Source organism: Gallinula chloropus (assembly GCF_964237585.1).
Source record: "Gallinula chloropus genome assembly, chromosome: 23".
NCBI classification, from domain to species: Eukaryota; Metazoa; Chordata; class Aves; order Gruiformes; family Rallidae; genus Gallinula; species Gallinula chloropus.
The window spans coordinates 5,674,997-5,696,642 of record NC_140108.1 but is presented as its reverse complement, the minus strand read 5'-3'; the positions used below and the strand labels follow the sequence as shown (position 1 = coordinate 5,696,642).

At 60.3% G+C, this 21,646-nt stretch overlaps 3 protein-coding genes across 6 annotated transcripts; 1 reads left to right on the top strand and 2 right to left on the bottom strand.

The window, feature by feature from the left end:
* Nucleotides 1-734: 734 nt before the first annotated feature.
* ZBTB17 (zinc finger and BTB domain containing 17) lies at nt 735-11,416 on the bottom strand. 3 transcript variants are annotated; one of them, XM_084274792.1, is made up of 17 exons: nt 11,328-11,416; nt 9,787-9,880; nt 8,580-8,706; nt 5,723-5,929; nt 5,390-5,578; nt 4,991-5,143; nt 4,764-4,910; nt 4,079-4,317; nt 3,847-3,989; nt 3,202-3,502; nt 2,997-3,084; nt 2,386-2,502; nt 2,162-2,282; nt 1,949-2,079; nt 1,637-1,852; nt 1,276-1,365; nt 735-1,164 (listed from the first exon to the last, which is right to left on the bottom strand). In XM_084274792.1, exons 4-17 carry the CDS (start codon nt 5,925-5,927, stop codon nt 878-880), a joined length of 2,427 nt encoding a protein of 808 aa, XP_084130918.1. In that variant the 5' UTR covers nt 5,928-5,929; nt 8,580-8,706; nt 9,787-9,880; nt 11,328-11,416; the 3' UTR covers nt 735-877. The 3 variants fall into 3 exon arrangements, with proteins under 3 accessions (XP_084130918.1, XP_084130917.1, XP_084130919.1); XM_084274791.1 differs by having other exon boundaries at nt 8,585-8,706; XM_084274793.1 differs by having other exon boundaries at nt 4,764-4,892; nt 8,585-8,706.
* A 1,409-nt stretch (nt 11,417-12,825) lies between these two features.
* HSPB7 (heat shock protein family B (small) member 7) lies at nt 12,826-14,374 on the bottom strand. Of its 2 annotated transcripts, none has more exons than XM_084274618.1 (3): nt 14,175-14,374; nt 13,812-13,948; nt 12,826-13,383 (listed from the first exon to the last, which is right to left on the bottom strand). In XM_084274618.1, exons 1-3 carry the CDS (start codon nt 14,227-14,229, stop codon nt 13,198-13,200), a joined length of 378 nt encoding a protein of 125 aa, XP_084130744.1. In that variant the 5' UTR covers nt 14,230-14,374; the 3' UTR covers nt 12,826-13,197. The 2 variants fall into 2 exon arrangements, with proteins under 2 accessions (XP_084130744.1, XP_084130745.1); XM_084274619.1 differs by having other exon boundaries at nt 13,812-13,945.
* Nucleotides 14,375-14,885: 511 nt separating this feature from the next.
* On the top strand, nt 14,886-19,381 carry LOC311200408 (chloride channel protein ClC-Kb-like; the record flags this gene model as incomplete). Its single annotated transcript, XM_084274634.1, has 19 exons — nt 14,886-14,985; nt 15,115-15,243; nt 15,373-15,501; nt 15,596-15,735; nt 15,863-15,940; nt 16,052-16,130; nt 16,218-16,343; nt 16,466-16,550; nt 16,756-16,857; nt 17,193-17,277; nt 17,351-17,527; nt 17,644-17,713; nt 17,990-18,100; nt 18,217-18,430; nt 18,542-18,675; nt 18,752-18,843; nt 18,937-19,020; nt 19,162-19,248; nt 19,343-19,381. The coding sequence occupies 19 exons, from the start codon at nt 14,886-14,888 to the stop codon at nt 19,379-19,381; spliced, it is 2,061 nt and encodes a 686-aa protein (XP_084130760.1).
* Nucleotides 19,382-21,646: the final 2,265 nt, after the last annotated feature.

The following is a 21,646-nucleotide window of genomic DNA, read 5'->3' as shown; positions in this document are numbered from 1 at the left end:
GAGCCCCTGTCGTCCCTCGGCTGCTGGGCGGGGGGAAGGGAGGGAGCTGAAACGTTTGGGGGACCTTGGAAAGTTTGGGGGAGAAAGAATTTTTGGGGGGAAAGTGGAAAATCATCAAATTTGGGGGGGGGGGAATGGAAAATGATCAATTTTTTTGGAAAGTGGAAAAATCATCAAATTTTGGGGGGGGGGGGAAGTGGAAAAATCAGATTTTTTTGGGAAAAGTGGAAAATCATAAAAATTTTGGGGGGGAAGTGGAAAATTTGGGGGAAAAGTCTAAGATTCGGGGTTAGAGCTGGAAGATGTGGGGAGAGGGGGGAAAATTGGGGAGAGAGCGGGGAGAGGTGGGGGGGGAGGGGGAAGATCGGGGGGGGGGGGGGGGGTGTGTTCCCCAAGGAGCCAGTCCCTTGGTTTAAAAAGGGCAAAACGGTGGTTTTGGCGGAGTGACCCCCGAGTTCCGCGTTCCCGCCCGCGTGCAGGTGGCGGGTGACCAGCAGCCGCCAGTTCTCCCCCCTTTGAATCTCTGTCCCAGGCTCCATCCTGCCCCCGCGTGGCGCCACGGGGGCCTGACAGCCCCTGTCCCTCACCCCAGCCCCGGCACTGGGCTGGGGGGGGGGTGGGGTCAGGCCACTTCCCCACGACCCCTGCGGTGGGGGGTGGGGGGAGGGGGGGAGTTGTCTCCCTTATCCCTTGCCCCTCCCCCCAGGGGGTGTCACACGCTGCAGCCGCCCCGTGTCCCCTCCCAAAGCGCAGCAGTTAGAAAATATCGCCATTTATTCCATCTCCACCCAGAAATCCACTTTTTACACCATTCCCAAGCAGCTGTTTGTCTGTCTGTCCGTCTGTCTTTTAAATAAGGGGGAGGGGTGGGGGGAAGTCACTCGGCGGGGGGCTGCCCCTCCCCGGCTGTAGGTGCAGGAACCAGGGGGGCTGCAGGGGGTTCGGGGGGTCCCTCGCGGGCTCGGAAGAGCAGCTCTCCGGCGGGCAGGACCTGCTCCGCCTGCCAGGTGGCGGCAGCGCCGTACTGCTGGTAAAAGTCCGTGTCGGCCTGGAACATGACGAGGGCCTGGGCCGTGTGGATGCGGACGTGCTGCGCCAGGCTGCTGGCATCCAGGAACTTTTCCCCGCAGGAATCGCAAGCGTAGAGGATGTGGGTGTTGGGATCTGGAAGGGAAAAAGGGAGGAGAGCTGGGGTGGGGGGCGTGGAGAAGGGGTGGGGGACAGGACCCGGCTGCACCCCCCACCCACCCACCCTTTGCCCGGTCCCCCCCTCACCTGCCTCCTGTACTTGTTTCACCGCTTTGGTGATCTCGGCTTTAAGTGCTTCGGTTTCATCTGCTGTGACTGCGGCTGCTACAGGAACCACTGGAAACAGACATTGGGGGGGGGGAAACAGACATTGGGGGGGGGGAAACAGACATTGGGGGGGGGAAACAGACATTGGGGGGGGGAAACACGTAAGGGGTGAAGGGGACGCTGGCTGCAGCAGGATGCTGGCTTTGGCTTGTCACTGGGCTTAGCAGCAGGACCCAGCCCAGCGAACGTGGGCTCCACACCCCCAATAAGCCTTTGGGATCCCTCCCATCTGCATCCCCCACCTTACAGAAGGGGTGCCGAGCCCCCCTTCCCAGCTCACCCGTGAGCTGCGTGACCGCGGTGGCAGCCAGCGCCTCAGTGGCCAAGGTCACCATGTCATCAGAGGCCACGGTGACAATGTTGACCTCGTCGCCTTCCTCCGGCTCCAGGATCTTGATGCCGGCCTTGCCCTGGTGAACCGTCTTGACGTGGGAGCGCAGGTTGTCCACCCGGTTGAAGCCGCGGCCGCATTTGTCACACAGGAATGGCTTCTCCCCTGGGGACACCACAGGGGCGCTCAGAAGTGAGTGGGCCAAGGTTTTGGGAGGGGATGGGGGTCCCAGAGGTTGAAGGAGGCGCCGGCAGAACTCACCGGTGTGGATGATGATGTGCTTGGAGAGGTCGCCCACGTTGACGAAGGCTTTGTTACAGACGGTGCACTTGTGGGGCCGGATGTTATCGTGGTGCCGGATGTGGTTGGCCAGTTGACTCGACTGCACGAACCTTGGGGGATGCAGAGAGATGTCACCCCCCATTCCCAGCGCTGGAGGTGACACCCTGGCCCCTCCACTGCTCTCAGCCCCACCTCTTGCCGCAGCGTTCGCAGACGTAGGGCTTCTCCCCCGTGTGCTGCCGGACGTGGGCGATGAGGGAGCTGGCTTGGGTGAAGGCTTTGCCGCAGATTAAACACTGGCACGGCTTCTCTCCTGGGGGAGCCCAAGGGGAAGATGGTGAAGGGGGTGGGTTTGACAACCCCGGGCTGGGGAGGGGGTGTGAGGCTCCCCTTTAAGAGCAGAGCGGCGTTCCTACCCGTGTGGATGCGGACGTGGCGCTGGAGCGCTCCGGGATCGGCGAACTGGCGCTGGCAGTGGACACAGACGTAGGGCTTCTCCCCACTGTGGATCCGGAGGTGCCGTTTCAGGTTCCCTGAGAGCAGATGAAGCTCAGCCAGGGGGGACAGGGGACATGATGCACTGACACCCCCCCACTCCCCCTTTCCTTCCCAGTCCCCCCAATAGCTCCATGGGAAGACCCATGTTTTTTTATGGAGCGGGAGTGCCACAGCACTGGACCCTGGAGCCAAGGATCAGGCAGTGACATTGAGGTGGGGACAGCCAGGACAAGTATTTGTTGGAGCCCTTGTGCCTGGCAGCAGCGTGGGGAGGTGGGAGGAGACAGATCCAGTATCCTTCTGGGAGCAGCCTGGGGCTGTGAGCCCACAGGGACCCCTCCCAGCACCAAAAAAGGGGTGAAATCTCTGTGGCACAACCGTGGCCCCACAGTGAGAAGGTGAAACCCTCCAGCATCCAGGATGAAATCCTTCCCTGGCTGCGTTCCCAGCACGGAGCCATCCCTGTCCCCACAAGGAGCCATCCAAACCTCCATTGCTGGGACCCCACCACCCCCCAACCCCGCGCTACCTGAAGTGGTGAACTGCTTGCCGCATTCCCGACACTTGAGGGGCCCGTCCGCGATGTGAATCTTCAAGTGAGCCTTCAAGTTCCCCACCTGGGAGCAGACAGACACACACAGAGTGAGCCCCTCCACCCCCAGCACCCCCACCTCCCTCCTCAGGGACCCAAAACTCCATCAACCCCGTTCTTCCACCCCCTCCTCTCAGCTCACCTGGTTGAACTTCTTGTCACAGTGGGGACACTTGTGCTCCTTGTCGGTGTCGTGGGTCTCCAGGTGCCGCATTTTGGAGGTGGGGTCGGAGAAGGAGCGCCCACAGTAGTCACACTGGTAGGGTTTCTCCCCGCTGTGGACCAGCTGGTGCCGTTTGAGGTTGCCAGAGGTGGTGAAGAGTTTGCCACAGTCATCACAGCGGTACTTGGCCTCCCCCGTGTGCCTCTTCTTGTGGAGGTTCAGCAGGCTGATGAGGCGGTAGCTCTTCCCACACTCCTCACAGCTGTAGGGCTTCAACGGGCTGTGGAGAGGATGGAGGGCTGTGGATGGGGGGAAAGAACCAGGGTGCCGAGCTCCAGCACCCCAGCTCTTGCCCATCCAGAGCCCGCATGATGTCTCAAAGCAACATAAACAGGGTGGAAGGATAAATCTCCTCCTGAACCACCCCAAACTGCTGGCAGATTCCATGAGGATTTGAAATTATGTGGCAAAAGCCCCACAGTTTTTCTTTAAGTGCTTCCTGCTCCAGCCCTTAACACCCTCAGCCAGCTGCCAGCACCAGCACAAAGCTTTCTCCACACAGCTCAGCCCCATGGCACCTCAGGGTGCCCAGAGCTACCTCAGGGTGCCCAGAGCTGGACATACCTGTGTGTCTTCTCATGGGCTTTGCAGGCAGCCGGGTCAGAGAAGGCTTTGTTACACTCCCTGCAGGAGAAGGGTTTCTCCCCAGTGTGGATACGGATGTGCCGCTTGAAGTTACCGGTGTGGGTGAACTCCTTCCCGCAGTCCTAGGGACAGGGACAGGTTTGGCCTGGGGGAAGGAGGAGGAGGTGGGGGGGAGCAGTGACACCCCACATTCCAGAGGGGGTGGCCTCACCTCACACTTGTGGGTGACGGAGCCGTAGGCCTTCGACTCGGTCCTGTCGCTGTAGGTGCCCGAGCGCAGCAGGCGGGTCTCCCCCACGTTCTCCTGCCCAGAGTCCGTGCTCCCCGACTCGTTATCTTCAGCGTTCTCTCCGTTTTCCAACTGGGATTGTTCTTCCTCAGGGATTTTACCTTCCTCTTCATCCTCTGCCATCATCTCCCCCTCCTCCTCCTTCCCTTCCAGCTCTATCCCTGCAGGGATTTAGGATAGGGGGATGCTGGGGATCAGGAGCTGCCTCAGAGACACAAGTTCCCCGACCTGTATTTCCTTACACTAAGCCCAGGTTTAAGGTGATGGGGATGAGACCAGCACTCTGGTACTCGGAGGGGGCCTGGTGCTCCATCAAACCATGCAGGAGCCAGGGTCAGTTTGGATTCACATGTCCTTTAGACCTAAAATCCCAAAGCCTGTGCAGACTGAGGAGTGTTTTCCCAACCTCTCCTAGTTCTGCCCCACAGGAAACAGCTCCCATGGGCTCTGTGACTCGCTGGAGATGATGTTTGTACAGCAAAACTCACAGGGACACTGTGAACTGCACAGAAAACCCAGTTCAACCCTGGCCCAGCTCTGCCTCAGCCCTGTGAAGGGAAGGGGAAGGTGGGGAGGTCCCTGCTGTTGCCCTCACTCCCACACACACCTCCTGCTTCAGCACCCGGAGAGCTGCTGCCCTTCGCCACGGAGCTGCCGCTGCTCTCCACGGGCTCCACCAGCTGTGGGGGGCTGGAAAATTCAGCACTGGGGCCCACTCTGCCAGCAGCATCCGTCCCTGCAAGCAACAGAGTGTCTGAGGCACACTGGAGATGTTCAGCCTGTCTTGGGGATGGCCAACAGCAGGATTTCAGGTGTCACCCACCAGTGACTCACCTTGTTCCCCCGGCTGCGCCTCGGGCTGCGCTGCTGCGGCCACGGGCGGCTCTTCCTTCCCCTCAGGATCAGGAGGAACTGGTTGGATTTTGTCAAGATCACCCAATGCTTCTGCAGTCGGTCTCTTGTCCTCAGCAGCTGCCTTGTCCTCTCCTGCAAGAGATGAAGCAAAGTGCTCCAGCTTCTGCTGCCTGCGTAGGGACACCCTCAGGGCTGCTGGAAGGATCCCCAAATCCCACAAAGGTCTTCAACCAGTGGTGCCACACAAGGGGATCAAAACCCCATCCAGATGCCCTTCCTCACCATAAGCTGTGAGTTTAGATGAGGCTGGAGAGTGCTGTCACTTCCTGGGGCAAATCCCAGTCTTCCCAGTTGAGGAAAAGGGAGGTGGCTACATACCCATCTCAGCTGGGAGACGCTGGGTCTCGGTGGGGCTTTCCCCCGGCACGGAAAGGGACTTGAGAGCGTTGCAAGCACTGACAATCTCCTGCATCTGGAGGAAACCTGCCACAGCCAGCACATCTTCCACGTTGTCAGGGTTTAGGCTGAGCTTAGCTGTGTACATGAACTCCAAAACCTGGCCCAAGCCTGCGAGGGAGGTGACACAACCAAAATTAAGCTCCCACCTCTCGGCTCCACAGCTTCCAAAAAGCCCCAACCACAGAAAACAACCAGCTGAAGAGCCTCCCTCAAACTCTAGGGACCACTGGGGGGGAAAAATCCTCTGCCTACCTGCTGCATTGCTGATGTCAAGGTGCACCACGTCCTTCTGGTCGACAAAGAGCATCCTGAAGTACTCACTGCAGGCTGCCAGCACGGCTTTGTGGGCTTTGAAGTCGATGCCGTCCACCACGAAGGTGCAGTCACACAGCAACCCCAGCTGCCGCTGCTGGTTCAGCTGTTCCAGGACTTGTTTGCTGTGCTGGGGGAAATCCATGGCTGTAGGGAGAAGAGAAAACCCAGGGAAAGGGGTGGAGGGTGGTGAGATGGGTGCTGGAAGCCTGATGCCACATGAGGAAGGGGCTGTGAAGACAGGGTAGGTCATAAAGCCGTGGACCAGCCATGACCTGACCCACTGGTAGTTAAAATCATGGCCCAAAAAGCCCCATTTCAGCCCCCTGCTCCATGGCCCAAACAGCCCCATTTCAGCCCCCTGCTCCAGCCACCCACCTCCCCCACCCAGTACGACCCCCAAATTCTCCTTTAACAGCCACAGTGCTGGGCAGAATGCTGACTGAACAGGGAATTGGGGGGTGGGGGTGGGGGGTGTTCCCCATTTTAACAGCATTTTAAATATATTTGTTGCTCTTCATCCAGCCCAAACTGTGAGAAGGAGCCCTGAAGCCTCCACAAACAGGAATGCCCTCGTGCCATCAGCATGCTCCCACCAAGGGTGCAGCAGGGAAGGTGTTTGCCAAAATCTCCAAGGCCCAGCTCCCTTCAGGCACACACATCACAATCCTGAGGGATTATTAATTCTTTCATGGCACATTCAGAGGGAGTTCTCTCTGTTCACAGCACAACTTCATCAGAGGAATGCTGGGAAACTCCTGGGAACAGTGCAATAGCCCATTTTTCAATGATGTCCTTGTTGGTAAAAGGTTGAGGGGCACCACAAGCTCAACCTGCTGTTCCCCCCACGATGGGTTTTCTCCTGGGATAAACACCTGCAGAGCACAGGGTAGGGAATAGAGGGCTCTTGCTGAGCTTTGTTTTCAAACTCAACCCCTCTGTGGGCTGAAGGGATTGTTTGGAGGGAGGAGGAGAAAGCAAACAGGGACTCTCCATGGTTATGTGTTTGGCCAGGTAGGCCCTGAAGCTCTGGCTGCTGGAGAAGGCAAGGCCACAGCCAGGGAAAGTCACTGCTGAGCTGCTGCCTGGTGTCTCTCTGAAGGTTTCCAGCCTGCAGCAGTTGTTTTTCCATCGTTCCAGTTTTTAAAAATCCTCCCAGGGAATTCACAGGTCAGGGAAAGGCAACAGGCTCAGCTCCACAAAACCCAGACAGCTTCCAGACAACCCCCAGCACATCCCTTCACCCGGATCCGCTCCGACGGGCAGAGGGAGCCTCCTCCTGTCTGCTCCGGGTGCTACCAGCACCTCCCTGCAAGATCTTCAGCCCCAGCATCAAACCAGCTTCCAAAAATCCTTCCCAGGGAGGATGAGAAGCTCAGACACCTCCCACATCATGGGATCACACCCCCAGGAAGCCTCCCTCCCAAGGAACACCGTTCCTACCTGCAGTGAACTCTCTGCTGTGACTTGCCCCCAGCTCTCCAAACCATGGGGTGTTTCTTAACCCAACACCCATGAGTCCATCCCAAAACACATCCCTCAGGAGCCAGAAACATCACTGTGTTTATCCAAAGCTGTCTGACCCCCTTGGCATATGTAGCACCCTGAAGGTTTGCAAAGGGAACTGGGGGTTGGGGGGAACTGGGAAGGGAAAGGGGGGTGTTTTCCCAGCTGGACAGGCAGTGCTGCCTCCGCCTTTGGAAAGGTGGGGCCAGAGACATCTCGATGGGGTGATGCACTACAAGGCTTTTTCCAGTAACTGGCAGGAGGCACTTTGGATCTGAGTGATTTTCACAGAATCCCAGAGGTTGGAAGGGACCCCCAGAGCTCATTGGGTCCACCCCCCTGCCAAAGGACAGGTCACACAGGTTGGTGTCCAGGCAGGGCTGGAATCTCTCCAGAGAAGGAGACTCCACACCCCCTGGGCAGCCTGGCCCAGGGCTCCCTCACCCTCACTGGGGAAAAGTTCTTCCCCATGCTGGTGTGGAACTCCCTGTGCTCCAACTTGCAGCCATTGCCCCTTGTCCTGTCCCCACAGACACTGAGAAGGGGCTGCCCATTCCCCCTGCATCCCATCCTTCAGATATTGATAAACATTAATAAGGTCCCCCCTCAGTCTTGTTCTCTCCAGGCTGAACAGTCCCAGCTCCCTCAGCCTCTCCTCACAGAGGAGATGCTCCAGGCCCCTACTCATCTTCATAGCCCCTCTGGACTCCACTAGTCACAGGTCCTCAGCCAGACTCTGCTCCACTGATCATCACCCTCTGAGCTTGGTCCCACAGCCAGTTCTCACCCCAGCTCACTGTCCACTCATCTATCCCCTGCTCTCTCAGCTTTGCTATCAGAAATGGTTATGGTTTCCCACACAACACTGTGTTATGGGTGGGTCAGAGCACGTGAGCGCAGCAGGGCAGAGCTTGGGACACACATTATCACCCTCACATCCCCCAGCAGATGTGATAACCTTCATATACTAACCCCCCCCCACTCCAAGCCTTAAAAATCTCAACTATATGGATCAAAACACCTCCATGGTGCCCCCCAAAAGGCTCTTTCAGGCAGAGGCACCACAGCTCCAGCACTGAGATCCGTCTCCTTCCCCAACTGAACAGGATGGGCCAAACCAGGGAGGGATTCGGGGGGGGCTAATGCCAAACCAGGCACTGCTGGTCCACCCAACTGCTAAACTGATTACCCCCCATCACTGTTGGCTGTTAAAGGCAGTGGTGCTGTCTGGGGATGTGTGTTGGAGCTCTGAGCCTGCAAACTCCAAGATAAGGCAGGATGGGTGCCAGACCTCACCCCTGCGCCGCGAGGAGCGGAGAGACCCGGGGGACGGAGGCTGCGGGCGAGATGGTTGTGGTTCCCCTCCAGACTCTTCCTTCCCCCTTCCTGGTGCTGAAGTCAGTCTCTACAGGGCCATCCTGGGAGAAATGGGATGAAAAGCTCCAGTTTAGAACCCAAACCTTGTGTGATCACAGAATCCCAGCCTGGTCTGGGTTGGGAGGGACCCCAAGGGTCACAGAGCTCCAACCCCCTGCCACAGGCAGGGACACCAACCTCCAGGCCTGGAGCTACACAAGGTTGCCCAGGGCCCCAGCCAACCTGGCCTTGAACACCCCCAGGGACGGGGCACCCACCCCCTCTCTGGGTAGCCCCTTCCAGCCCCTCACCACTCTCTCTGGAAAGAGCTTCCCCCCAATATCTAATTTAACCCTTCCCTCCTGCAGCTTCACTCCATCCACCTTGTCCTGCCAGTCTCTGCCCTTTAACAAGCTGATTCCCCTCCTGTTCCTCTGCTCCCTTCAGGGACTGGAAGGCTGCAGTGAGGTCCCCCCACAGCCTTCTCTTCTCCAGGCTGAACCAGCCCAGCTCCCTCAGCCTCTCTCCATAGGGGAGCTGCTCCAGCCCTCTGAGCATCTCCGTGGCTCCTCTGACCCCTCTCCAACAGCCCCACATCTTTCTTGTACTGGGGCTCCAGCTCTGGACACAGGACTCCAGCTGGGGCCTCAGGAGGGCAGAGCAGAGAGGGACAATCCCCTCCCTGTCCCTGCTGCCACCCCTCTGCTGCTGGATGAAGGAGCCACAGTCTGATATCACCAGCCCAGGACTGGGCACACCCCGATTTCACCTGGCTGGAGGCACACAAGCACCATTCTCCCCTCTGACCCGGTCACCGTGTCTCTCATTACCCAGTTAATCACTGAAAAGCTTCATTATAAGAACACCCACACCTGCTGCACCCACTCACAGGGATAAATACAGCAGCTACCATCCCAGGCACCTGCCCACAAGAGCTTCATTAAGCTCTCTCCTTTATTAATGGCATTAACCTCTCCCCAGACCTGTCACCTCAGCATCTAGCTATTAAAACCCCCCCAAAGTCTCCATAAATGGTGGTGAAATTAGTGCCCTAAACCTTGCCTCCCAACACTGTCACCATCCAGCCAGCTGGTTTTGTGTTGAGAAGAGAAAAGGGGAGAGGGATTTTATTTCCTACCCACCGTCATCTCCTTTCCTGTGTGTCAGCAGCCCTGATCCTTCCAGTCTCTGTGAAGAGGAGCCCGTCCTCCTTTCCAGTAGCCAACTCTGAAACAGCTTGGGTTAAAAAAAAAATACAATTAAGAGCTGATCTGACCTGATCTGCTCAAGGTAGAGATGTGATAACAACGTGAGTCAGGAAATTGAGGAGGACTCTGGAGTTTGTGGCAGCAAAAACTGGCTGGTGAGTTTGCTTTCAGCAGCCCCAAGTGATGACAGGCAGGGAGAAAACACAGTGAAGGGGAACTAAAAGGTGAAAGATGCAAGGAGAGGGATGAGCAGACACTCTGGACCTCCCTAAACTGAATGGACACCCCACAGAGCCCTTGGGTATTTAGTTTTGGGGGCTGTGGACAGGCTTGTGCAGCTCCCAGTGTGGTGGGACGCAGCAGCGTGGGCAGGGCTGCCTGCAGGTAACCAGAGCCCTGGGCTGCAGCAGGCAGGGAGCCAGCTGAGCAGCAGAGATGTCACCAAACCTCCAGCTCTGCCCTGAAAACCGCTCAGATGACCGACTAGGAAACCTCCCTCTTCTTCCAAAATAAAAAGAACCCAACCCCAAACAACAAACCCCCAGAGCAACCCACAGCCCCAGTCTCTGTGATGCTGGGTGCCTGCCCCATGGCTGGGATCTTGGCAGAAGCTTCTGAGGCAGAAATGCAATTAAGGAAGCAGGACTTGGCCAGGGAACACGTCATCCTGTGCTGGAGAAGCGACATCCGCAGAGGGACGCGGCGCTGTCACGGTGCCAAGAAAGATGCCAGGAGATGAGAACAGCTCCCTTCTCCCTTGGAGCCAGCCAGCTTGGAAGTTTCCTCTGCTCTTCCTCTGCCTGACCACGTCCTTGACACGCAGGGTGGGCCAGGCCCCTTGTAGGGTGCCGGGGAGCTGACCCCGCCCAGCGCTGCCTCTCGGGGCCAGACGCCTCACCGCGTCCCCACGCCTGGGGAGTGACAGGGCTTCCGCTCCCGACTTTGCCCCAAATCACCCCGCGGGTGCCCTGCTGAGGGCGGGCAGGCCGGCAGGAGCCCTGCAAGAGCCGGCAGCCCCCGTTCCCCTCCCAACAGGCGGCCTAGGCCTCGGCAGCGGTCCCGGAGGGCTCGCAGGGAGCTGGGGCAGGGGGGAAGGATGTCTGCCTGTAAATCCGGGGGGGAAAGAGCTGCCACGGCCGCTCCCAGCGTGCTGAGGGAAGAGGGGGCACCTCCGGCAGCCTCCCCACGCCGCCCAGCCCGGCGGCCGCAGCCCCGGAGCCCCGCGGGGCGGCTCCTTCGGCGGGGCCTCCCCGCCGGGCAGCGAACTGGGCCGCGGCCCCCTTCCTCTCACAGGCCCCTTCCCCTCACAGGTCCCTTCCCCTCACAGGCCCCCTTCCCCTCACAGGCCCCCTTCCCCTCACAGGCCCCGTCTCCCCCGGAGCCCCTCCCTCCGCTCCCCTTCCCGTCCCCCAGCCCCGTACCGGCTCCTCCCCGGGCTCCCCGCCACCCTCCTCCCGGGCCCTGCCCCCCGCTACCTGCCATGCCGGGCCCGCCCAGGGCCTCACATCGCTGCCCGCGGCGCTCACCGTGACACGGACCAGACAAAGGGCGCCGCCATCTTGGCACCGGGCGGAAGCGGCGTCTCCCCCTTTTCCCCGCCCGCCCGGCGCGGCCCCACGCATGCGCAGCCCGGGGAGAGGAGGGGGGGCGAGTGGGACGGCGGGAAACCGCGCAAGCGCGGCCCGCTGTGAGGCGGGGCCACACGGCACGCAGCGCGCATGCGCAGGAGGGGGCGGCGGGGGTGGGGTGTGGCTACTCCCGCCTTTCCTGAGGCGAGCCGCCATGACAGCCCGGTGGGCAGCGGCGTCCTTAGTCCCCGTTCGGTCCCCGGGCCGGTCCCTGCGGCTCGTTGAGGGGCGGGTGGCCCCGCAGCGCAGCGCTCCCCGCCGAGCCCGGGGCTCCCAGCCCGCCTGCCCGCAGTGGGGCTGTGGCGGGGCCGCGGCTCCGGGCTGTCCCGTCCCCGCTCCCCGGCTGGAGGATCTCCCCTCCCGTGTAAACACACACACCCCACACACCCCCCCCCCGGCTCTGGGGATGGACGGGGCAGGCTCCGGGGTGGGTTTTTACCCCCTCCCCTCCCTGCCCAGGGAGGCTCCCGGCGGAGGGAACCCGCCGGCCGGTCACCACTAGATGGCAACGTGTGACCGCAGCGGGCGGCTCCCCTGGGCGGGGGCCACCCGAGGGGGCATTTTGGGGCAAAACCAGGCAGAAAACATCCCAGGGGCTCCCCAAAACAACGCCGCGGCTCCTCACCCCCGTCCCTCCCACCCCCTGAGCCGCGCTGGGGGGGCTTTACCAGCCATTAACGGCTTCTACACCAACTTTTTAACCATTAAAAGCATCATCCCGCCTGGAGAGTTGCCTGGAGAGTTGCCCATAGAGCGAGGGGCGATGGGAGAGCTGCCTGTGCTGGTGTGTGTCCCGCACCGCAGGTGTGTGAACCCGCAGCCACGAGTCCTTTCGGGATAAGCGAGGACGAGTTGACCTCAAAGCCTGAGAGCAGCAACAGGAGCTGCCAGGCGTGTGGTAGCTATAAACAGCCGCCCGCCCCGAACAGGCGCCTGCCTGTTGTTTGTACACACAGGGAGATGGAGCCGGGCCCTCGGGAGGGGTTGTTTTTGGACAGGGTTTGGGGGTCCTTGGGGGTTGGCAGGCAGGTGGGAACCATCGGCCTGGCTTGGGGCGATGGGTGCGGGTGGGTGAGGGGAGGAGGAGGAGGATTTGGTGACCTTCCAGGTGGGCCGGCGGCCGAGCGGCTGAGGGAATGGCTCAGAAATAGAGCGTGTCGGGGAAGAAATGAGTCACCCCGGGCTGGAAATAAACGGGGCCGCGGGCACCCGAGGGGAGCTGAGGCGACTCCTCGTCCGTGCGCTTGTGAGGAAGGAGGAATCGCTCAGAAACATCCCCCCCACCTTGGGCCTGAACCCCATTTTTTTGGGGAGAGGAAAAGCATCAATAAAGCACAAAACCCACTGAGGAGGCAGCAGCCAGGCGCTCTCAATAATTTACCACAAGCTGTATATACAGAGACAAGCTCCAGCGGAGGGGTGGGGAAGGGAACCTCGCTCCCGGCGGGGCTCTTGGCACGCTGGATCTTCCCCACCAAACCCCCCCTGGGAGGAGCCCAGAGCCCCGTCTCCCCTCTGGAGTTTCTCCAGTGGGCAACCGGGATGCGTCTCTCTACTCCAACCCCTCCGTTTCCCCTTCCACGGGGGAGCGTTCCCATCCCCTACCCCGCATCCCACCTCTTTCCTAAATCACCCAACTAATTAAGGAGGGAGGGAGGGGATGGGATTGGGATTGGGATTGGGGGAAGGAAAGGAAAGGGACATTCCTTGCGATTCCTCAGATCTTGATCTCAGTCCGGAAGGTTTGCTGGACGTGGTCGGCGTGCTTGGCGGGCCGTCGCTGAGCCCGGATGGTCAATGTGCCATCATCCCCCAGTGAGGATGACACCGAAGTGGGGTCCACGTCTTCGGGCAGCTGGCATTTGTGGGTGAAGGTGTTCATCACCGTGCCGTCCGCTGCCAGCTGGGGGAGAGAAAAATGGGTGAAAAGGGGTCATTTTGGGGTGCAAACAGGATGGGGCATGGGGGGGGAAATCATCGTTCCGTGCGCTGGGGTGAGGCTGGTGGTTGTACCTTGGGTGTGGTGGTATTTGTCACCCTGAAGGGACAGGAGGGATGTGGGTGGCATCAGCAAGGGGACAAAGGCGCTTGCTGTTTTGTTCCCCACCCCCCTGGGAGAGGGGTAATTGCAGAGAATGAGTTGGTTGGGTCTCAGGGGCTTCGCTCATGCAAAATACGGGGTGAAAACACAAGGGAATGGTTAATTGAGCCCCCATGGGGATCATGGCTGGGGTGTTAGGGAGCCGGGTGGTCCCTGTGTCCTGTGGGTGGGGATTTTTGGGGTACTGCTTTGGGAGTGAGTGAGGAAGGGAAGGGGTGGGGAGCACCCACCTTCTCGGCGTGCACCTCGATGTGGTTGTTGGAGGTGGTGACGATGATGTCCTCGGGGGCGAAGTCACTGACGTCCACTGTGAACTGATAGGTGTTGCCCAGGGTCTTCACCGTGCCCGTGTTGCTGGGCCGGGCTGCTGGAGGAGGAAAGGGGGGGGGGGGGCTCACAGCCACGTTGCAGTGGGGGTCCCACCCCCCAAAAAAATGCTTCTCCCACAGCTCCCACTCTTCCCCAGTCCCCCCAAGAAAGGGCTGTACTGGCACGAAGGGAGCTGAGGCATCACCAACACCCCATTTCACCCCACCTGCCTACAAATGGGGTGACAGCCCCCCCCCCCCTTTTCCCCCCAACCCCAAACTCACCTGAGAACCCCAAAGTCTCACCACGGGGCCGGCCGAAGCTCCCAAAAAGCTCCATAGCGCCGGCGGGGGACACTGCGCTCGGAAAGCAGGCGAGGGTCTCACGCTCATCCACCGCTCCCCTCCCACCCCCCGACCCCCAGCTCCTGCTGGGGAGGAAGAGCAAAAACCCCTCGTCCTCCTCCTGGTGAAGGCGAAACGGGGCCGGTTATTTCGGGGGGGGGTGTGAGCTTGACGAGCTTTATAAAGCCTCGTTAAGGCTCCGGCTGGTTGCCAAACCTCTCGTAAAACGAGCTAAATTTAGGACTTGAGCTGGAGAGGGTGGAAATTTTTCCCCCTCTCTGTCCCACCCCCCCCCCCATCCCATCCCGTTCCCCAGCTCCACGGACGGCGTTCCTGCCTATTCTTCATAAATAATAAGGATTCATTAATGAAAAGGCTTATTAAATACTCCCTGCTCCGAGGGTTTGGAGCTTGGAGGTGGTGACGGAAGGGAAAGGGGTGGGGAGGGGAGGGGGGGGGGGGAACCCGGCTTGCTCCGGCCAGAGCGGGTCCATCTGCTTCGCCAAGGTCGTGGGGTTTTTAATGAGCTCGTTTGTAAACTCAGTCCCGTGGTGGAGCCTGAGGTGGAAGGGTGCTGAGAGGAAACAAGAAAAGGAGGGGGGGGGGAGAGGTGTTTAAGGTGGGTTTTCCTGGCCCCCAAATATCCCCGGGATGGAGCATCCTGTTCCTGGGGGGCTGCGGGAGGAGGAGAAGGTGCTGGTGTTGGAGCAGAGCTGGAGACCCTGCCCCAAAGCCCGGAGGAGGCTCCGAGGTGAGACCCCCACCACCACACACACACACACATCCCCCAAAGAGGGGGGGAATTTGGGTGTCAGGGTGGGGAGGGTGTTTTAGGGGGAGAGGTGGGTGTCATCGCCCCCTGGTCCTGCTCCCCTCACAGGGTGCCTGGAGTGGGTGAAGCGGCAGCTCTTCCGTGTCGGGGAGGATTGGTATTTCCTCTTCATCCTGGGGGTCCTCATGGCCACCATCAGCTTCATGATGGACCTCCTGGTCGCCAGGCTCTACGAGGGTAACCTGAGGGGTGAAGGTGGGGGTGGAGGTGGGCTTTGGGGGTTCACTGAGGAAGGGGGAGGGGGGGGGGGGGGGATGTATTTGGGTGTATGTGAGGGCACCTCCTCTCCCAACACCCCTTCTCCAGCCCACCGGTGGCTTTACCGAGAGGTGGGTGACATCCTGGTGCTCAAGTACCTCTCCTGGACCATATACCCCATGGCACTGGCAGCCTTCTCCACAGGCTTCTCCCAGAGCATCACCCCACACTCAGGAGGTGAGCTGGCAGCACCCCAACCACCTCAAAATCCCTCCTGGTAGTGGATGAACCCTTAAAATTTGGCCCCCCACCACCCTCCCAACCCTTCCAGGCTCTGGCATCCCGGAGCTGAAGACCATCCTGACCGGTGTGGTGCTGGAGGACTACCTGGCCATCCAAAACTTCGGGGCCAAGGCAGTGGGGCTGACCTGCACCCTGGCCTGTGGCAGCACTGTATTCCTTGGCAAAGTGGTGAGGGATCCCCCCCTTTTTCCCCCTGCTTCAGCACCCTTCATCACCAGCAGGTTTGGTGGGTGCCAGGGGTGAGGGATGCTGACATTGCTGTGTGTCCCCTCCCCTGCTCTGTCTCGACACCCAGGGTCCCTTTGTCCACCTCTCTGCCATGGCTGCAGCCTATCTGGGGAAGATGAGGACCTCAGTCACCAGGGAGTATGAGGTGGGGGTGCCACCACCCCCTCCCCCCAAAAAGGGGAAAAATTAGGGGGGGGGGGGATTTTATTTTATCCCCCCCAAAAATAGGTCATGACCAACCCCCCCCTCCCCACAGAACAAGTTCAAGCAGAACGAGATGCTGGTGGCAGCACAAGCTGTCGGGGTGGCCACGGTTTTCGGGGCGCCCATCAGCGGTGAGGACCCCTCTCCCTCCCTCCCTCAGAATACTCAAATCCCACCCCCCTTCCCTCCTTTAATGCCCCCCCTCCCCATGATTCCAGGGGTGCTTTTCAGCGTGGAGGTGATGGCCTCCCACTTCGCCGTGCGGGATTACTGGCGCGGCTTCTTCGCCGCGACCTGCGGCGCCTTCATGTTCCGCCTCCTCGCCGTCTTCAACAGCGAGCAAGGCAAGGCCAGAGGGGCAGGATGCACCCCCCTGCCTTCCCCTTAACCCTCCTCTGGGGGCCCTTAGCATTTCTGGGGTGCCCACCCCCAAAACCACACACTCAGTCCTCCGCCCCCCCCCCAGAAACCATCGCTGCTGTTTTTAAGAGTGACCTCAAGATTGATTTCCCCTTCGACCTCCTGGAGACATTCTTCTTTGCCATTGTGGGGTAAGGAGGGTTCTGCTTGTACCCTTCCTGATCCCTGCCCATTCCCTCCTCTTCCCTGCCCCTTCCCTGCCCATTCCCTGCCTGTTCCCAGCCCATTCCCTGCCCATACCCAGCCCATACCCAGCCTGTTCCCTGCCCATTCCCTGCCTGTTCCCTGCCCATTCCCTGCCTGTTCCCAGCCTGTTCCCTGCCCTTTCCTCCGCAGGGCTGTGTGTGGGCTGGTGGGCTGTGCCTACCTCTTCTGCCAGCGCTGGCTGCTGGCAGCCGTCAGGGAGAACCGGCTGACGGCCAAGCTGCTGGCCACCGAGTCCGTACCGGGCGTCCGTCTGTCTGCACCCTGCGTGTCCGTGTGTCGTGTACCCCCTGCTCCCCCCTGCGCATCCGCATGTCCCCTCTGTATCTACTCCGTGCCCACTGCATGTCTGTCTGTCCACTCCCTGCACATCCACCCTGCGTGCTCTGGGTGTCCGTGTGTCCACCCTGGGTGTCCTTATGTCCATCCCAAGCACCCTGGGCATCCATGTGCCCACTCCAGGTGTCCATCCCCTGCACCCTGGGCATCCCCTGGGTCCCCCCACCATGCACCCTGCCCTGTCTGTCTGTCCCTGCACCCCCCCAGCCCCATCTCTGCCCCCCCTGCAGCAAGCCCGTCTACACGGTGCTGGTGGTGCTGCTCCTCGCCTCCATCACCTTCCCGCCTGGGCTGGGGCAGCTGATGGCTTCCAGGGTGAGTTGGGGGCTCCCCAGGGGCACCCCGACACATCCCAGAGGGTGGGTGCTCAGGGTGTCTGTCTGTCCAGCTCACCATGAAGGAATATCTCACCTCCCTCTTCGACAACCGCACCTGGGGCTTGCTGGTCCCCAACGCCTCCTCGGTGGTCGATCCCCCCGGCGGGGACCCTCGGGGGCTCTGGCAGGAGTGGTGTCACCCCTCTGCCACCTTCTTTGGCACCTTGGTCTTCTTCCTGCTGATGAAGGTACCCATGACACCCCCCCTCCCCAATCTCTATGCCCGGCCCCCGAGATGGTGTCACCCATGGGGATGACCCCCCCCTCCCCCTATTTTGGCTGGGCTCTTCCCCCCCCCCCCCAGTTCTGGATGCTGATCGTGGCCACCACCCTGCCCCTGCCCGCTGGCTACTTCATGCCCATCTTCATCTACGGTGAGTCTGGGGGGGGCTGCCGGCCTGGACCAAGGGGGAACCAGCCAGCTTTTGGGGGGGGGGACACAGGGGGGGTGACAGCCAGCCTTGCCAGGAGGTGTAAGAGGGCTGTATTCAGCTTTGGGGGGGGGTTACATCCAGCCCAGGGTGGGATACAGGGTTTGCATCCCTTCCCAGGAGGGCAGTCACCTCCAGATGTACCATTTGGGGGTGGCTGCTGGGGGTCTTCTTTGCCCCTCCCCACCTTCTTTGCCCCCCCACCCCCCCTCATTTTAGGAGCAGCCATTGGGCGCTTGCTGGGGGAGACGGTGGCCCTGCTCTTCCCCCAGGGTCTGCATCCAGAGGGGCCCCCGCGCCCCATCATCCCCGGCGGCTACGCCCTGGCTGGTGAGCGGCTGGGAAGGGGAGGGGGGGACATGAACACCCATAAGTGGGGGGCACCCCCCACCCAGACACTGATTCCCCCCCACCCCCTACCACCACCTTCTGGTTCTCCCCGACAGGCGCTGCTGCCTTTTCGGGCTCAGTGACCCACGCCATCTCCACGGCTTTACTGGTGTGTGAGGCCACTGGCCACCTTGGCCACGTCCTCCCAGTGGTCCTGGCCGTGCTGGTGGCCAACGCCATCACCCAGAAGCATCAGCCATCCTTCTACGACGGCACCATCATCGTCAAGAAGCTGCCCTACCTGCCCCCCATCCGCAGCCGGCACATGGCGTAAGCAGGACCCCCTCCCCCACCCGGCTCCCTTCCCAGCCCCCCCACAGATTTTGGGGTGATTTGCTGCAAAATGATGAAAATCTGAGGGGTGGTTTTGTGGCCTTTCAGCTCCTACCAGGTGGTGGTGGAGGAGTTCATGGAGGTCCAGGTGGTGGCCTTACCCAAGGATGGTGGCTTTGAGGAGGTGCTGGTGGCCTTGGATGCCTCTGCTGACACTGAATACCCCGTGGTGGAGAGTGCAGGTGGGATGTGGGGGTGTGTGGGGTGGTGTGGGGCCCATTGAGAGACACACGAGTGGCCTTGTCCCCCCTCCTCCAGGGTCACCCACGCTGGTGGGCACCGTCAGCAGAGCCCAGCTGGTTGCTTTCCTCCAGAGCCACAAGCACCCCCAAGCCCCCCCAGGGGAGAAGGTAAATGGGAAAGGGGAGGGGGGTGTAAGCACCCCACTGCACCCAAATAGAACTGCTTTCCCACCCCAAAATTACCATGTCACCTTCCCCAAGCTGGCCACCACGGGGACACTTGGGAACGACTGCACCATTGAGCCCATCATGCTCCAGCTCTCACCATGGACCTCCCTGCACCAGGTTTGGGGGGCGGGGGGGATGACACGACACTCTGGATGGAGCTGGGAGCCACTAACCCCCCCCAGTGACTCTGTGTCATGGTGAGGGGATGCATCAGGGGTGGCTTTGTCCCCACATGTCCCTGTTGTCACCCCCCCCAAGACCCATCACCTCTTCGAGCTGCTGAAGCTGCAGCGCATCTTCGTCACCCGATCTGGGGAGCTGGTGGGAGCCGTCAGCAGGGCAGAGGTGAGGGGGGACACAAGGGGGTAATGGGGGGGGACACAAACACCCCCCCAAGGAGGGGACAAGCCCCTGTCCCACCTCCTCTGTCCCCTTGCAGCTGCGCCGAGCGATCGAGGAGCTCGCCAACCCCAAGTGACGACTGTTGGGGACCCCGGGGGTGTCACCCATGGAAAGAGGGGGGGTCCCAGCCCCCAGGTGATGTGGTGGTGGTGGTGGGGGGTGTGTGTCCACCTACCTCACAGGTTTCCAGGTTGGGGTGGGGGGTGGTTCTCCAGCAGATTGAGCTCTTGAATTAAATCCATCCATCCATCAATGCTCCCTCTTCTTCCTCCTCTTCTTCCTCCTCCTCTAGCCCCATGGGGTTCATTTTGGGAGGGGGGGGGGAATCATTGCCCCCACACCCCACAGCAGCGCTCAAACCCCCCCATGCCCTCCAAATCACCCCAGAACAGTGCCCAGCCCCAGGACACACACCCAAGTGCCCCAGTCTCAGGAGCACCCCAGTGGGTTCCCCCCTTAATGGATCCCCCTGTAATCCTCAGTGCATAATTATCCTTAATTATTGCAATTAATAAGGGGGGGGGGGTTTGCAACCCCAAGATCCTGGAGTAAATCATGGGGGGGGAGGCTGAGTCCCCCCACCAGTTCTTTGGATTCCCCCCCTCCACCCCCCACACTGGGTGCAGTGTTTTCTGGGGTGTGGCGGGCTCTAACGAAGACATAATTAAGCCTGCTGGGGTAATTAAGCATGGAAGGGCAGGTTGGGTGAGGCAGGCATGCCTGGGCTCAGCTGGAGGAGAGGTGAAGCGGGGTCAGCACTGGGGAGACACCCCAAAAGCGAGGCGGGTGCTGGGAGAGGCACTGGGATGGGTGCTGGGGTGGGGCTGTGGGAGCCTGTGAGGGTGCTGGGGGAAGGGGAAAGGGGGGGGGTGCAGGGGGGTACCCCAGAACCTGCATCACTCACTCAGGGGGCTCAGCAGGGCGAGGAGACTGTGGGGTCCCAGCACCACCACTTGTGGGGGGGCCATGGGGACCACAGCACCCATGGGTGATGCCCCCCCACCCCTGGCCCTCACCCCACTCCAGCTCCCATGGGGGTCAGGGAGGGGGGTTGCCAAAACCCAGCCAGGCACCATGACAGCTGGGCTGGGGTTGGGGAGGGGGACACACACCCCACCCCAAAAGCCCCTGAGTGGGAGGGGATGACACACGACACCCCAAAGGCTCCACTCCCCCCGTGCCTCAGTTTCCCCTTTACCCTTATCCAGCCCCACCATAAGCAAACAGAGATAAGGTGCTCTGGGTGCCACTGTGCACCCAATTCCGGTGGGTCCCCCCCCCTCCTCTTCCCTGCTGGCTCCTCCTTGGGCGCTGCCGGACTTTGAGCAAGGACAGAGAGCAGAGGGGGGGGCGGGGGGCCAGTGCTGAGACCGGCAAACTCATAACACCCACGGGGCAGCCCAAACCTCCCCAAAACAGCGCAACCCTCCCCCCCAAATCTTGCTTTTACAAACCCTCCTCCCCTCCCAAGCACCCCCAGCCTTTTCCTGGTGGTTTTGGAAGGAAACCAAACCCCTTTTCCCGGCGCTTTCCCCCCAGCCGGGTCCTTTGCCGGCCCCGGGCAGCCCGGCCCCGCTGCCGCTCGGCTCCGGTGCAGCAGCGGCCGAGGCAGAGCAGCCAAATTCCTCCCGGGCATCGGGGAAGGAAAGAGGCCCCGGGCTGGGAAACGCTCCTCGAGCTTTGTGAACCCCTTAAAAACCTCCTAACCCCCCCTAAAAACCCGCACACCACCTTAAACATACCCTGAAAAACCTCCTAACCCCCTAAAACCCCTCACAACCCCTTAAAAAACCCTAAAAAACCTCCTAAAACCCCTCACAACCCCTTAAAAAACCCCTTAAAAACCTCCTAACCCCCTAAAACCCCTCACAACCCCTTAAAAAAAACCTAAAAAACCTCCTAATCCCCCTAAAACTCCTCACAACCCGTTGAAAAACCCCTTAAAAACCTCCTAACCCCCCTAAAACCCTTCACAGCCCCTTAAAAAAACCCTTAAAAACCTCCTAACCCCCCTAAAACCCTTCACAGCCCCTTAAAAAAACCCTAAAAACCTCCTAATCCCCCTAAAACTCCTCACAACCCGTTGAAAACCCCCTTAAAAACCTCCTAACCCCCCTAAAACCCTTCACAGCCCCTTAAAAAACCCCTTAAAAACCTCCTAACCCCCCTAAAACCCTTCACAGCCCCTTAAAAAAACCCTAAAAACCTCCTAATCCCCTAAAAACTCTCACAACCCCTCAAAAAACCCGTTTAAAATCTCATAATCCCCTAAACCCCCTCAGAACCATTTGAAAAACCCCTAAAAAACACCTCCTAACCCCCCTGAAAACCCTCACAACCC

Excerpts from the sequence above, each read along its gene's own strand:
- HSPB7 (XM_084274618.1), bottom strand. The coding sequence starts at position 14,229 with ATGGAGCTTTTTGGGAGCTTCGGCCGGCCCCGTGGTGAGACTTTGGGG. Across the intron at positions 13,949-14,174 it reads TGAGACTTTGGGGTTCTCAG|CAGCCCGGCCCAGCAACACG; the intron begins GTGAGTTTGGGG and ends TTCCTCCTCCAG. Across the intron at positions 13,384-13,811 it reads TCGAGGTGCACGCCGAGAAG|CTGGCAGCGGACGGCACGGT; the intron begins GTGGGTGCTCCC and ends TCTCTCCCCCAG.
- ZBTB17 (XM_084274792.1), bottom strand. The coding sequence starts at position 5,927 with ATGGATTTCCCCCAGCACAGCAAACAAGTCCTGGAACAGCTGAACCAG. Across the intron at positions 3,503-3,846 it reads GCCCATGAGAAGACACACAG|CCCGTTGAAGCCCTACAGCT; the intron begins GTATGTCCAGCT and ends TCCTCTCCACAG. Across the intron at positions 1,165-1,275 it reads GAAACAAGTACAGGAGGCAG|ATCCCAACACCCACATCCTC; the intron begins GTGAGGGGGGGA and ends TTTCCCTTCCAG.